Raw genomic sequence first — 16,280 nt, 5'->3', positions numbered from 1 at the left:
AGTCGGCACAGAAATTCTGTGAAAATAAGATTTAATGGTCAAATTCCTTCATATCAAAAGGTTCCTCTTGGTGATTCAGTGAATACTTCTGTGTTAAGGAGTCCAAGGAATCCTAGAGGAAAAAAAAATTTGTTTGACTTTGTTTATCCCAGCATCTGTCTTCTGAGGCAGTGGTAGTTAGAACAGGAGCTTTTGAGCTGCAGTTCATGGTTTAGAATCCTGACTCCTCTGAGTAATTTTGGGCAAGATGCTTAACCGTTCTCTGCTTCAACTTTTTTCTTTTGTGAAATGGGGATAATAATAGTCAGGGTTTCCCCTGGCCCATATTGTTTCGAGCGAACAGAAAAAGTGTCTAGAATCTAATCTATTAAGTACTTTAAACATGTCTCTAACCTTTGATCCAGTAATTATTCCACTCCTGAATTATGTCCTTAAGAGATATACCAAGAAATATATAACAAATATATTTGAAAAATCAATGAGCAGCATACAGCCTATTTACAATAATGAAAATTATGTGTAACTCTCAGAGGAAATACATCAAAATGTGATTGATTAGTGGTTCTTTCCAGGGCAGTGAGTTTTTATTTATTTATTTAAAAAAAATTTTTTTTTGTACTTTTCTGATGCTGGAAACGGGGAGACAGTCAGACAGACACCCGCACACGCCCAACCGGGATCCACCCAGAACGCCCACCAGGGGGCGATGCTCTGCCCATCCGGGGTGTCACTCTGTCACGACCAGAGCCATTCTAGCGCCTGAGGCAGAGGCCACGGAGCCATCTCCAGTGCCTGGGCCATCTTTGCTCCAATGGAGCTTTGGCTGTGGGAGGGGAAGAGAGAGACAGAGAGGAAGGAGAGGGGGAGGGGTGGAGAAGCAAATGGGCGCTTCTCCTGTGTGCCCTGGCTAGGAATCGAACCCGGGACTTCTGCACGCCAGGCCGACACTCTACCACTGAGCCAACCGGCCAGGGCCAGTTTTTATTTTTATATTTTCTTATTTTCCATATTTAAAATTTCTACTTTCATAATAAACAAAAATTTAATCTTAATTATTTTGTCCTACAATTTGAGGCATAAATATACGCATTTGCCTGTCTTAATGTACATTACTTCTTTTCTACACACCTGCCAGGTGCTCTCAGGGTCAGAATGGGGCAATATGCTGGTTTGGGAAGCTGGCCTCATCAAAGTTGAGCTTTGTCGATCTGGAACCAAGTCTTGTCACCAGGGTCCCATCAACCAGATGGTGCTGGATGAGGGTGAAGTCATCACAATTGGTTCAGATGGTTACGTTAGGGTAAGTTTTCTTGATGTTTGGACAATAGCAACCACATCTAAGCCTTGTAGAACCCAATTGGTTCTATTAGTTTATTTCTCACAAAGGTCACTTTATTAAGATCAGTGGTTATTTACTCCCAGGGCCAACTCACTTTAAATAATGCTACTCTGGTAGTAAATATTTGAATTCTAGTCAAAATTAATTTATAGCATCTTAGCACTGAAATTTTCTGAGGGGATCTTTTGTTATTTTGATTCTGTTGCTGAAATAGTAGCTTCAGAAAATGAAAGCCCATGTTAACACAATATAAACAATGGACACAGATATTCTTCCAAAGTGCCTGGTGTAATGGGTCATTTTCTAGGGACAAAAGTGACAAACATTTGTTGATTATATTTTACTGAGGTTACCAATCAGGAATATACTCAAAGGTGAGATGAGAGGGTTTGGCTATGAATGCTATCCCTTCCTTACAACTGATACTAGTGAACCCACTTGTCCTCACTAGCAGACACTCTCCTGCCCATTGTGTGGGTTAAGCTGGAATGCTGTCTTTCTGTTGTGTTCACACCTGTGTATGTGTACCCAGCTGTTGCTGACATACCTAGAACCTCCTGATTTGTCTTGTGGTCCCCGTGGTATAGGTTCCTTCTGGGGCCTTTCATAAAAATTGGTACTATTCTCTGGATATTCTTTAGGATGTGCTATTATCAAAGCAAGACTATCTTTTTAACAGTCTGATCACTGTAGACACCTCTTGAACTTACTGTGTCTAATATATTATTTATGCCATATTTTCTACAGTCTTCCCTCTTAGGATTGACTTTTTGAACCCAACTATAATTTTTTTACATTTATCATATTAAATTTAATCTTGTAAGATTTACACATTACTCCGAGAATATTTTAAATCCTTTAGTATGTCATACAATATAATCATGTCTTTCAAGATATGTCACCTCTCCAAAAAATGACTGGGTCAAAGAAGAAATAAAAGCAGACATAAAACTATATATATATATATATATATGTGCCCTGGCCTTTTGGCTTAGCAGTAAAACATTGGCCTGATGTGTGGAAGTCCTGGGTTCAATTTCCAACCAGGGCACACAGAAGAAGCACCCATGTGCTTCTCCACCCCTCCCCCTCTCCTTTGTTTCTCTCTTCCCCTCCCGCAGCCAAAGCTCCATTGGAGAAAAGTTGGCCTGGGTGCTGAAGATGGCTCCATGGCCTCCACCTCAGGCACTAGAATGGCTCCAATTGCAGTGGAGCAATGCCACAGAGGGGCTGAGCATAGCCCCCTGGTGGACATGCAGGGTGGATCCTGGTCAGGTGAATGTGGAAGTCTATTTGTCTGCCTTCCCCTGCCTTCTCACTCTGGGGAAAAAAAATGTCGTGTTGTTATTTTCATTTGTCTGTATATATCAAAATTTCTAGGATGCAGCAAAAGCAGTAATTAGAGGAAAGTTTATATCATTATAGGTTTATATCAAGAAATAAGAGAGATCCCAAATAAACAACCTAACATCACATCTTAAGGAACTAGAAAAAAATACAAAGGCAACCCAAAGTCATCAAAAGAAAGGACGTCAGAGAAATGGTGCCGTGAGGAGCGCTACTGATAAATCTCCCCAAAATTTCAACAAGTTCTTCAACCAGAAACAGAAAAATCTATCGTTGGAGTGCCTGGAAGTCCCCTACACTGAAAACAAAAACAAAACAGGTTACAAAGTGCAAAAATCCTGGGGAGATTGGTCCCACAGAGTGCTGAGGATTACTGGACACTCCTGGAGGCTCACAGAAAGGCACTTTGAGAGCAATTGGCTCCCAGCCCTGCCTGATTACGCTGGCGGCTCTGACTGAGAGAGCCTTATCCAGAGCCCTGCTCAGAGTGGGGATAGAGTGGGGATTTACCAGCTCTTTGAGCCTCTTACTCTCCAGGCAGAGGCAGCAGCAACCTCATAGCTGGATCATCAGGCTGCTAATTCAGGAAGGAGAGACTAGGAGAGAGGATCCAGGAAAACAGACTCTCATTGTCGAAGCCTGCAAATGCTAACAAGCCTCAACCACCAACGAGACTGAAGCCTAATATATGACATCGCCATAGAGACTTATCAACTGAAAATCTCTACCTAAGTGTGCCACAGGGGCAGAGCCTGGGGTACAGTCACTGACCAGGAAGAGAGAGAGGAAAGAAAAAGCAAGATAACCTCTCAAAATCAAGAAAAATCCACAGACTTCATAACTTTTTTCATTTTTTTTTTTGTTTCTTTCATCATCTTGTCTTTATTATTTTTTTCTCTTCCACCTTGGTCCATTTATTCTCTGCCCATCTTATTCTTTCCCCCTCTTGAACTACACTACCCATAAGTGTTACATCTCCCATTTTCTTTCTTTTCTTTTCTTCCTTTCTCTGTATGAGGGTTACACTCCAAAACCCTTAACTCTTTCTCTCTCTCTTTCAGTTTTTTCTTTTTTCTTCTTTTCCTTTTTCCCTTTTTTTTCTCTCCCTCTCTATTAGTTTCTTCTTTTCTCCTTTACTTTCTCTCTCATTCAATCCTCAACCACGAACAAATTATTTTATTTGGGACTCAAATATTTTTTCTTTGTTGCATTTTGGGTGCTTTTAACTTCTGTTTTTAACTCATTAGCATTCCCCCCAATCCTGGCTCTCCATTCTACCTAGTTTTTGCTCCATTTAATACAATAGTAATTTTCTTTCCTTTTACCTGTTGCCCTCTTATGCCTCTCATTATATTTCTTAGTCGACCATCACTTACAAGCAAATCATTTTATTCTTGACCCAAATTTTCTCCTTTTTTTGCATTTTGTGGATCCCTACCTCCTTTTTTGCCCCTTTATCACTTCTCCCCAATTCAAGCCCTCAGTTATAGGTAGTTTTTGTTTCATTTAGCACAATATAATTCATAGTTTATTAAAATATTTTCTCAAGTAGGAGGGGAGAGGAGAAGAAAAAAAGAGGGAAATAATGTTTTTTTCCTATCCATTTTTTCCCTTTTTTTAAAAACTTTTTATTCTTTTTTTTTTTTTCTGAAGCTGGAAATGGGGAGAGACAGTCAGACAGACTCCCGCATGTGCCCGACCGGGATCCACCCGGCATGCCCACCAGGGGTGATGCTCTGCCCCTCTGGGGCGTCGCTCTGCCATGACCAGAGCCACTGTAGCACCTGGGGCAGAGGCCAAGGAGCCATCCCCAGCACCTGGGCCATCTTTGCTCCAATGGAGCCTTGGCTGCAGGAGGGGAAGAGAGAGACAGAGAGGAAGGAGGGGGGGTGGAGAAGCAAATAGGCGCTTCTCCTATGTGTCCTGGCCGGGAATCGAACCCGGGTCCCCCGCACGCCAGGCCGACGCTCTACCACTGAGCCAACTGGCCAGGGCTAAAACTTTTTATTCTTTATTAATTCTCATTAGTGCTATTAACAAAACCACCCTCAGATGCCATTATTGAAAAGGAAATCGAATATCATGGATACAAAAGACAGAGATGTAGCACAGATAAATGAGAAAAAATCTATGGAGAAAAAAATTAATATATTGAAAACTTTGGAGCTAAATGACAGAGAATTTAAAATAGAAATCCTAAAAATACTCAGAGATATACAAGGAAACACAGAAAGGCAATTTAGGGAGCTCAGAAAACAACTCAATGAACACAAAGAATATTTTACCAAGAAAATTGAAACTATAAAAACAAATCAAACAGAGATGAAAAACTCAATTCATGAACTAAAAAATGAGGTAACAAGCTTAGCTAATAGAACAGGCCAGATAGAAGGTAGGATTAGTGACATAGAAGACAAGCAACTTGAGGGACAACAGAGAGAAAAAGAGACTCAAAAATTAAAAAAAGCCCTGGCCGGTTGGCTCAGCGGTAGAGCATCGGCCTGGCATGCGGGGGACCCGGGTTCGATTCCCGGCCAGGGCACATAGGAGAAGCTCCCATTTGCTTCTCCACCCCCCCCCCGCCCTCCTTCCTCTCTGTCTCTCTCTTCCCCTCCCGCAGCCAAGGCTCCATTGGAGCAAAGATGGCCCGGGCGCTGGGGATGGCTCCTTGGCCTCTGCCCCAGGCGCTAGAGTGGCTCTGGTCGCGGCAGAGCGACGCCCCGGAGGGGCAGAGCATCGCCCCCTGGTGGGCAGAGCGTCGCCCCTGGTGGGCGTGCCGGGTGGATCCCGGTCGGGCGCATGCGGGAGTCTGTCTGACTGTCTCTCCCCGTTTCCAGCTTCAGAAAAAAAAAAAAGAAAAAAAAATTAAAAAAAAAAAAAAATTAAAAAAAATGAGAAAGCCCTACAGCAGGGGTCTCAAACTCCACGTGGATTAGTCTGCGGGCCGCACAAAATTGTTCGGCGGGCCGCGAGTTTGAGACCCCTGCCCTACAGGAACTGTCTGACTCCATCAAAAAGACTAACATAAGAATAATAGGTATATCAGAGGGAGAAGAGAGAAGATGGAATGGAGAACAAATTCAAAAAAATAATAGACGAGAACTTCCCAAGCCTGTGGAAAGAACTAAAGCCTCAAATTCAAGAAGCGAACAGAATACCGAGTTTTCTTAACCCCAACAAACCTACTCCAAGGCACATCATAATGAAATTGGCACAAACCAACGACAAAGAAAAAATTCTCAAGGCAGCCAGAGAAAAGAAGAATACAACATATAAAGGAAGGCCTATTAGATTATCATCGGAATTCTCAGCAGAAACTCTACAAACTAGAAGAGTGTGGACCCCAATATTTAAAGTCTTGAAAGAGAGGAACTTTCAGCCAAGAATACTATACCCATCAAAGTTTTCCTTCAAATACGAAGGAGAAATAAAAACATTCACAGATACAAAAAAGATGAGGGAATTTATCATCAGAAAAACCCCCATTCCAGGAAATACCAAAGGAGGTCTTCCAACCAGATTCAAAGAACAAAACAAAACAAAACCACAAGTAAAAGCTCCACCGAGAACACAATAAAACCAAATTTAAACTGTGACAACAACAAAAAAAAAATAGGGGAGATGACGGAGATTAATAGTAGCAAAGGACCATGGAGTGCAGAAGCACTCATAAGATAGTGTACTACAATGAACATGGTAGGTACCCTTTTCATTACTCAATGGTAACCACCCTTGAAAAAAACCACTGCTTTCATGCCCTAACATGTGGTCTATCCTAGAGAATGTACCATGAGCACTTGAAAGGAATGTATATTCTGCTACTTTAGGGTGAAATGTTCTGAAGATATCTATTAAATCCAGTTGATCTATTATGTCCTTTAAATCTGCTGTTTCTTTGTTAATTTTCTATCTTGAGGATCTATCTAGTGATATTAATGGGGTATTGAAATCCCCTACTATTATAGTATTGCTGTTGATCTCACTCTTTATATCCATTAAAGTCTGCTTTATATTGATATATTTAGGTGCTCCTATATTAGGTGTGTAGATATTTATAATGGTTATATCTTCCTATTGGATTGCTCCCTTTATCATTATGTAGTGACCTTCTTTATCTCTTACTATAGGTTTTGTTTTAAAGCCCATTTTGTCTGATATAAGTATTGCTACCCCAGCCTGACCAGACAGTGGCGCAGTAGATAGAGCATTGGACTAGGATGCGGAAGGACCCAGGTTTGAGACCCTGAAGTCACCAGCTTGAGTGCAGGCTCATCTGGTTTGAGCAAAGCTCACCAGCTTGGACCCAAGGTTGCTGGCTGAAGCAAGGGGTTACTCGGTCTGTTGAAGGCCCATAGTCAAGGCACATATGAGAAAGCAATCAATGAACAACTAAAGTGTTGAAATGAAAAACTGATGATTGATGCTTCTCATTTCTCTTTGTTCCTGTCTGTCTGGCCCTGTCTGTCCCTCTCTCTGATTCTCTCTCTGTCTCTGAAAAAAAAAGTATTGCTACCGCAGCTTTTTTTCATTTCCATTTGCATGAAATATTTTTTTCCATACTTTTACCTTCAGTCTATGTGCATCTTTTGTTTTGCTGTTTGTCTCTTGTAGACAGCATATGTATGGGTTCTGTTTTCTTATCCACACAGATCCCCTATGTCTTTTGATTGGATCTTTTAATCCACTTACATTTAATGTTATTATTGATAAGTAGTTGTTTATTGACATTTTATTCTTTAAAGCTGTATTTCTCTTTTGCTATATTCTTTTCTCCCTTATATCTGTTTACAACAGGCTATTTTTCAGGAGGTTTTTGATAGTTGTTTTTTGTTTCTTCCCTGCTTATGGGTCTGTTTAGGCTATCTACTTCTTCATAACTCAGTCTAGGAAGATGTATTGTTCTAGGAATTTTTCTATTCTAGATTGTTAAATTTGGTGGCATATAGTTTTTCATAGTATTCTACCATAATTCTTTGTATATCTATGATATCTGTGGTAATTTCTCCTTTTTCATTTTGGATTTTGTTTATATGAGTTCTTTCTCTTTTTTCCTTAGTGAGTCTTGCCAAGGGTTTGTCAATTTTGTTGATTTTTTCAAAAAAACCCAGCTCCTTGTTTTATTGCTTTTTTTCTATAGTTTTTCCGTACTTGATTTCATTTATTTCTGCTCTGATTTTTATTATTTCCTTTCTTCTGCTGATTTTGGATTGCCTTTGTTTTTCTTTTTCTAGTGCCTTAAGATGTGATGTTAAGTTGTTTACTTGGGCTTTCTCTTGTTTGTTCATATTAGCCTATAGTGGTATGAACTTCCCTTTTATTACTGCTTTTGCTGCATCCCAGAGATTCTGCTATATTGGGTTGTCATATTTTGTTTTTCTGTATATATCTTTTGATCTCTGCTTTTATTTCTTCTTTGACTCACTCATTTTTTAGAAGTATTTTGTTTAATTTCCACATTTATATGGGTTTGTTTACTTCTTTTTTGCTGTTAAATTCTAGTTTCAAAGCTTTATGGTCAGAGAATATGCTTAGTATAATTTCAATCTTCCTGAATTTGTTTATGTTAGTTTTGTTGCTCAACATATGGTCAATTCTTGAGAATGTTCCATGTGCTCTGGAGAAAAATGTATACTCTGACATTTTGGGATCAAATGTCCTGTAGATGTCTATCATTTTCAATTGTTCTAGTGTTTTGTTTAAGATCAATATTTCTTTATTAATTTTCTGTATGGGTAAATGATCTAGAGCTGTCAGCAGTGTATTGAGGTCTCCAAGTATGATTGTATTTTTGTCAGTTTTTGTTTTTAGATCAGTTAGTAGATGTTGTATATACTTTGGTGCTCCTTGGTTTGGTGCATATATATTAAGAAGTGTTATGTCTTCTTGATTCAATGTCCCCTTTATCATTATAAAATGACCATCTTTGTCTCTGATTACCTTTGCTGTCTTGTAGTCAGCATTTTTAAATATGAGTGTAGCCACACCTACTTTTCTTTGGATATTATTTGCTTGGAGAATCATTTTCCAACCTTTCACTTTGAATTTGGTTTTATCCTTGTAGCTTAGATGTGTTTCTTGAAAGCAGTAGACAGTTGGATTTTATTTTTTGATCATTTCTGCTACTCTGTGTCTTTTTATTGGTGAGTTCTATCCATTTACATTTAATGTAATTATTGACACTTGAGGGTTTCCTCTTGCCATTTTATATATTACTTTCTGATAGCTCTGTTTCTTGTTTGGTTCTTCTCTTTTGGTTTCCTATTGCCATTTTATATATTGCTTTCTGATAGCTCTGTTTCTTGTTTGATTCTTCTCTTTTGTTCTTCTGTCATTTGTTTTTGTTTGGTTGTATTCTATACTTCTTTCCTCTGTTTCTTCTTTTTTTAAGCCATGTGTTTCTGCAGTGGTTTCTTCAGGGGTGATTACCATTAGGTAATAAAAAGGATATATATCATATTCATTGTAGTACATTATCTCATGAGTGCTTCTGCACTCCATCCCCCTTTGCTACTGCTAATCTTTGTCCTCTCCCCTTTTTTGTTTTTGTTGTCACAGATTATTCTTGTTTTTATTGTGATCTTTTTGGGAGCTTTTACTTGTGATTTTGTTTTTCTTTTCTTTGTATCTGGTTGGATAAACCCCTTTAGTATTTTCTGAAGTGGAAGTTTTCTGGTGATAAATTCCCTCAGCTTCTCTATATCTGTGAATATTTTTATTTCCCCTTTGTATTTGAAGGATAGCTTTGATGGATATAGTATTCTTGGCTGGAAGTTCCTCTCTTTCAGTACTTTAAATATTGTGGTTCATTCTCTTCTGGCTTGTAGAGTTTCTGCTGAGAAATCTGATGATAGCCTAATAGGCCTTCCTTTATATGTTGTATTCTTTTCCCTGGCTGCCTTGAGGATTTTTTCTTTGTCATTGGTTTGTGATAATTTCACTATGATGTGCCTTGGAGTAGGTCTGTTTGGGTTAAGGTAACTCGGTGTTCTGTTTGCTTCTTGAATTTGAGGCTTTAATTACACAGGCTTGGGAAGTTCTCATTAATATTTGTTTAAATATATTCTTCAGTCCTTTTTCTCTCTTTTCCTTTTGATATATCCATTATTCTTATGTTGTTGTTTTTTGATGGAGTCAGACAATTCCTAAAGACTTTCTAATTTTTTTAAATTTATGAGTCTTTTTCCTCATCTCTCTGTATTATCTCTAGTTGCCTGTCTTCTATACCACTAATTTTCTCCTCTATCTGGCCTGTTCTATTAGCTAAGCTTGTTACCTCATTTTTCAGTTCATGTATTGAGTTTTTCATCTCTTTTTGGTTTCTTTTTATAGTTTTAATTTGCTTGGTGAAGTATTCTTTTTGTTCATTAAACTGTTTTTTGAGCTGTCTAAATTGCCTTTCCAAGCTTTCTTGTATTTCCCTGAGTATTTTTAGGACTTCAATTTTTAATTCTCTGTAATTTAACTCCAAGGTTTCCAAGTAATTGAAATTTTTTTCTAGAGATTTTTCATCATCTGAGCTGCATTTCTGTCTTTCATATTCATGATATTTGATTTCATTTTCCTTAATGGCATTTGAGAGTGGTATCATTAATAACACTAATAAGAGAAAATTTAAAAAATAAAATAAAAATTGAAAAGATACAGTGAAAAAAATGAAAATTCTATAATGATAAGTGGAACAAAAACTACAGAGAACAAGGAGCAGGAACTGAGGAAAAATGACAAATTTAAAAAATGAAGTAAAAAACATGCAAAATGCCAGAAAGAAAAAGATGAATCTGAAATATAATAATTTGCTGATAAATGATGATCAAATGAGAGAAAGAGAAAAAGAAAAAGAAAAAAGAGTAAAGTTTTCTGAAATAAAGCCTTCATAAAAAACAAGGATGAAAAATATAACAACTATGGATAATGAAGTTCAAAAGGAAAAGGAAAGAAATAAAATGACCAAAATGACAAAAAATTTATAAAAATATAATGTAATTTTTTCCTGGTTTTGAGAGATAGCTTCTTCCTTTTTTTCAGCAGGTGGCACTGTACTACAGGTTTTACCCCTGTGGGGCTATTGGGCAGAGGTCTGCTGGTGTGTTGCTGTGGCAATGATGTCCCATTGGTAGGCGGGGCTTGTTGGGCTTGGAGGCTCTGACAATGGGAGTTTCAGTTTTCCAGATTTTCAGTTTTTCAGTTTCAGTTTTTCAGCCTCTCCCCTCTCTCTCCCACCTGAGCTAACAGCCTGGAAACTTAGCTTTGAGGTTTGCCCCCGCCACTGTTTGCAGAGCAAGAGGCTCTAAGAGCAGCCAGGTCCTTCTCCAGTACTGTTGAAAGCACAGTTCTGCATAAGGCTGTGCCAATCAGAACCACCAGTGAGAACAGGTAGGTCTCGGAGCTGATTGCAGATCAAGCACCTTTCTAAGGGCTCATGGGCATGTGTAGCGCGCCACAGGCTTCTTTCTCATGCACTGTTTGGTAGCCCTCAGTAAGCTACATGTGCACCCAGCCCACATGACTCCAGCAGTGCACAGAGAGGCCTGCACTGGCCCACTCAGGTGCGCAGCACCTGTGATCTCAGTCAGAGCTGGGAATGCATTTAGAAGACTGTATTGGCCCATGGAGGTGCCCGCCCAGGCAATCCTAGGCCCAAGGATCCCAGCCTATATGTGTGCCCTGCGCTGATTATGAGCCAGGAATGCACAAAGATCCTGGCAATAGCCCACGCAGGTGCCTATTGCTGATAATCTTAGGCTAAGCCCCTCCAGCCCACATGCGCTTACACCAGCGTTGCCAGATGGAGCCACTCACACACGGCCGGTGATCATGGAGCCGGGAATGCACAAAGTTACCAGTGCTGGCTCATGCAGGCACCCTGCACAAGTAACCTTTCAGGGGTCGTCAATCTTTTTATAAAAGCCGCCCACTTTTGCAGTGCTGGTCAACCTGGTCCCTACTGCTCACTAGTGGGCGGTCCAGCTTTCATGGTGGGCCAATCATGGTGCCGTTTGGTTGCTCTGCTACCACCCACCATGAAAGCTGAAATGCCCACTAGTGGGCGGTAGGTACTAGGTTGACCAGCTCTGCAAAAGTGGGCATTTTTTTAAAAAATTTATTCATTTTAGAGGAGACAGAGAGACAAGGAGGGAGGAGCAGGAAGCATCAACTCCCACATGTGCCTTGACCAGGCAGGCCCAGGGTTTTGAGCCGAGGACCTCAGCGTTCCAGGTGGATGCTTGATCCACTGTGCCACCACAGGTCAGGCAGTGGGCAGTTTTTATAAAAAGTTTGATGACCCCTGCCGGCTAGAGCCCGCAGCCCATGCATGCCTCCCATCCGGGATCTCAGGCAGAGCTGGTATATTCTCTTTTCTGCTTGAGCATCCACCCTAACTCAGCTCCTTCCCCTCTGCTTCACTTGGCTCCAGAGGAAAGCACCCCTTCCTCAGATTAGTGAGGAAAGCAAAATACCCCATTCTTCATCTTATTTTCTTCAAAGTGGATTATATATTCAGCCACCTTTTCGACCAGTCATACCTTTGTCTGGTGTGTGTATATTTCAGGTGTTCTTGAAATTTTTTTCTCTGTGTTTAGTTGTTGAATTTGTTGGAATTTCAAAGGGAGAGATCGGGAGCACTCCTCACCATGCCATTTCTCTGATGTCACTAGAGAAAAATATTTTCTAATAAACCCATCATCTACATTCATTTTCTCTGCTTATAATAAGCTTGGTGTTTGAATTATTAAGCAAGAAGGTCTGTTTTGCCTTTCCATGGACCTACTGGTGTATATAAAACAGGGCTTATTGTGATGTTTTGCTTAACAAGCAACCCATTTATACCGTATGGCCGCTGTATGTGCAGAAAGACCTGTCAAACATTGAAATACAGATACTTTAGGCAAGTTAAAATTCTTATTCAGAGCTGTATTTTCTCACAAATCTTTAAAAATACAAAAGAATTTCTTTGTATTTCTTTTCTGGCTTAGAAACAAGAGAATCAGAAACTGCAGTCTGACTAATGTATTTTCTTATTAATTTTATAAGATATGGAATTTTGAGGCCATAGACACTGCTGATGTTATAGATGAGACTGGATTGCTAGAGATTGAGCCCATTAATGAACTTCAAGTAGGCAAAAATGTTAAACTCTTCTCTATGATAAAAATGAATGACACAGGAAATAACTTTTGGTTGGCTCAGGTAAGTTGCATTTTTCTCTCTTGGCTCTTTTAAAGTTACCTGGATATAAAATTAAAATAATATTATGATTTATTGTCACTGTAAGTCCATTTTACTATTAAGGCTACTGTTGATACTGAATGAAGAATTCTTGAATTTTGACATTTATTGACATATTTTATACACAGAAAACCTATTAGGAGAATTTTTATTATGTTAAACTAACTATAATGAGGTTGCTTTGTTTATTGTGTGGTTGTGTTCTAAGATATATAGAAGTTGATTTAGTTAAATTTCAGTCACACTTTAAAGTATCTGTAAGATTTAGTATTATTGTTTGTCTTTAAATTATAGGAAGACAATTATTTTAATTTAATAAAAGTGCAAAATGATAAGACAAATTGTTATTAGGTATTTACTAATTTTTTAGGATTCCAATGGAGCCATATGGAAGCTTGACCTTAGTTTTTCAAATATCGTAAGTTGTGTATTTTCTTATTTTCCCCTTAATTTTCATAATAATAAATATTATTCTTTGTTAAAAAATACTTTATCTTTCTCCACATTTGATCTTTGTTCCCATCAAAAACCTGGTCAAGATATCTGATTTCTGAGAATTCATATTTTCTCTCTCTCTCTTCGTTATTATTGTACATTTTAAAGGTTGTCTCATAACTAACCAGAAAAGTGGCAATGATAATGACTAACATATAGTGCTTTACTGTTTTCATAAAGAGAAGTTATTTGCATTTATATTATCTCATGTAATCCTCAACACTCTCCTATTTAGTGGGCAGGCAGTTGCCATCATGTTATTTTACTGATGAAGACATGGAAACTAGTATTCAAAGAGGCTGTGCAAAAATCCCACAGCCATCAGCTGCACAGCCAGTACTCTGTTTCTCCTAATTACAAAGTCCTGTGTTTTTTCTAACCTATTATGCATTTGCTTATTTCTATTCAAAAAAAATCACACATGTAGTTACAGGCTGCTGTTTGCATTTCTTTAACTTGACCTTAATACTATGTTAAGCTATCTTTGAGATCTAATAGAATTTCTGTCGTTTTATGATCAGACACAAGATCCAGAATGCCTCTTCTCCTTCCATTCTGAAGCCATTGAAGCTTTGGCCATCTCTCCTCTCACTTATCTTATGGCCACTACTGCCTTGGACTGTAAGTAGGAACTTAATGAAAGTATAGCTAGTCTTTTTGTTTTTTTTCTCAATACAATTTTTGTATGTGTTTGATTAAAAGCATTTGAGAATTTTTCCAAAAGGGAAGTCTCGTAATTGAAGTGAGGTGAGTTTTTGTGGAGGGAAGAGGGCACAAAATGCAGCAGACATACTTATTGTGAGATTACAATAAGCACACAATCAGTTAATCACTCATGAAAATGCTATTCATTTTGGTCTTATCTACATTTGTGCTGTTTTTTTTTCTTTTCATCTCCATTTTCTTCTTGACTTATAGAGAGACTCTATGTGGACTGTGCAAGGTGAAATTGATCCACCTGTCCACCATCAGTTGTCTTTTTTTTTTTTACTTTAAGTACTTATTTTTCAATTACAGTTGACATACAATATTATTTTAGTTTCAGGTGTTCAACCCAGTGATTAGATGTTATATAACTTACTCAGTGATTCCCCTTAATAAACTTAGTAGCCGTCTGACACCATACATAGTTATTAGAATATTATTGACTTCATTTCCTATGCTGTACTTTACATCCCCATGACTTCTCAATCCCTTCAGTTGTTCACCCAACCCCCCAACTCCCCTTCATCTGGCAACCATCAAAATGTTCTTTGTATATGAGTCTCTCTTCTGCTTGTTTGTTTATTTTGTTTTATATATTTCACTTATAAGTGGTATCACAGGGCATTTGTTTTTCTCTGTCTGATTTATTTCACTCAGCAAAATAGTTTCTAGGTCCATCTTGTTTTTGAAGATGGCAAGATTTAAATTTTTTTTATAGCTGAGTTATATTTTGTTGTATATATGCACTACTTCTTTATCCATTCATCTATCGATAGATGCTTAGGTTGTTTCCATATCCTGGCTATCGTAAAAAATACTGCAATGAACATATGGATGTACAGTATATGCCTTTCCAATTTAGTGTTTTGGGTTTCTTCATATAAATATCAAGAAGTGGAATTGTTCAGACCTTCTTTATGTCATTTTATGTAGCCTTTGTTTTAAAGTCTATTTTGTCTGGTATAACCTTCTACTCCAGCTTTTTTTCATTCTCTACTCCCATTTTCATGGAATATCTTTTTCCATCCCTTTACTTTGAGTCTGTATGTGTCTTTCCATTTGAAGTGAGACTCTTGTGAACAGTGTATTTAAGGGTCTTGTTTTGTTATCCATTCAGCCTCCGTATGTCTTTTGATTGAAGTTAATTCATTTGCCTTTAAAATAGTTGTTGATAGATATGCATTTATTGCCATTTTATTATTCATATTTTTAATTTTTTTTCTTCTTCATAAAGAAGAAAGACCTTTGAACATTTCTTGCAAAACTGGTTTGGTAGTGTTGAACTCCGTTAGCTTTTTCTTGTTTGGGGAGCTCTTCGTATATCCTTTGATTCTAAATGATAGCTTTGCTGGGTAGCATAATCTAAAAATGGTAGGTTCAATTCTTGCTTGTCATCACTCTGAATACTTTGTGCCAGTCCCCTCAGGCCTGGAAAGTTTCTGTTGGGGAATCAGCTGACAGTCTTATGAGAGTTCCCTTGTAGGTAACTAACTGCTTTTCTTTTGTTGCTTCTTAAGATTCTCTCTTTATCTTTAATCTTTGGCATTTTAATTATGATGTGTCTTGGTGTGGGCCTTTTTGGGTTTATATTATTTGGGTGTCTCTGCACTTCTTGGACTTGTATGTTGGCTTCCTTCACTAGGTTGGGGGAGTTTTCCATAATTATTTTTTTATATAGGTTTTCAATTTTTTGTTGTCTATATACCTTTTGGCAACCCATGAATGTGGATGTTGATATGCTTGGAGTTGTCCCGGACACTCCTTATACTATTCTCACTTTTTCTGGATTCTTTTGTTTTATTTTGTTTTGCTGCTCTGATTGGCTATTTTCTTCCAAATCACTGATTTAATTCTCTGCTTCATCTACTCCTTTCTTTATTTATTCTCTGCAATGTATTCTTCATTTCTGACTGGTTTTTAATGATTTTTATATCCATATTTTAATGCTTTCTCTTTGTTAAAGTTCTTGGTAAGTTCATCTACTCTTCCTATAAATTCACTGGTTATAACCAGTGTTTTGAACTCTGTGTATAGTCAATTGCTTGCCTCCATTTTTGCTTAGCTCTTTTTTGTTTTTGGAATTTTGTTTTGTTCTTTCATTTGAGATGTTTCTTTTTCTCTTTTTGGCTGCCTCCCTGTGTTTGTTTCACTCTATTAGGTAGAGCTG

The 16,280-nt window shown here is 38.1% G+C and overlaps 1 protein-coding gene across 2 annotated transcripts in view; it reads left to right on the top strand.

The window, feature by feature from the left end:
* The window catches only part of CFAP44 (cilia and flagella associated protein 44), a 168,000-nt gene that overhangs the window by 38,812 nt on the left and 112,908 nt on the right, over positions 1-16,280 (top strand). For both annotated transcript variants that reach the window (XM_066346884.1, XM_066346883.1), the window contains exons 9-12: positions 1,136-1,300; positions 12,719-12,874; positions 13,284-13,331; positions 13,930-14,029. In XM_066346884.1, the coding sequence (XP_066202981.1) occupies positions 1,136-1,300; positions 12,719-12,874; positions 13,284-13,331; positions 13,930-14,029 (469 nt within the window). The remainder of the gene's footprint in view (positions 1-1,135; positions 1,301-12,718; positions 12,875-13,283; positions 13,332-13,929; positions 14,030-16,280) is intronic.

The sequence above is a fragment of the Saccopteryx leptura genome, chromosome 8 (assembly GCF_036850995.1).
Source record: "Saccopteryx leptura isolate mSacLep1 chromosome 8, mSacLep1_pri_phased_curated, whole genome shotgun sequence".
NCBI lineage: Eukaryota > Metazoa > Chordata > Mammalia > Chiroptera > Emballonuridae > Saccopteryx > Saccopteryx leptura.
The sequence above is the reverse complement of the archived record's forward strand: the minus strand, read 5'-3'. Positions and strand labels throughout refer to the sequence as shown.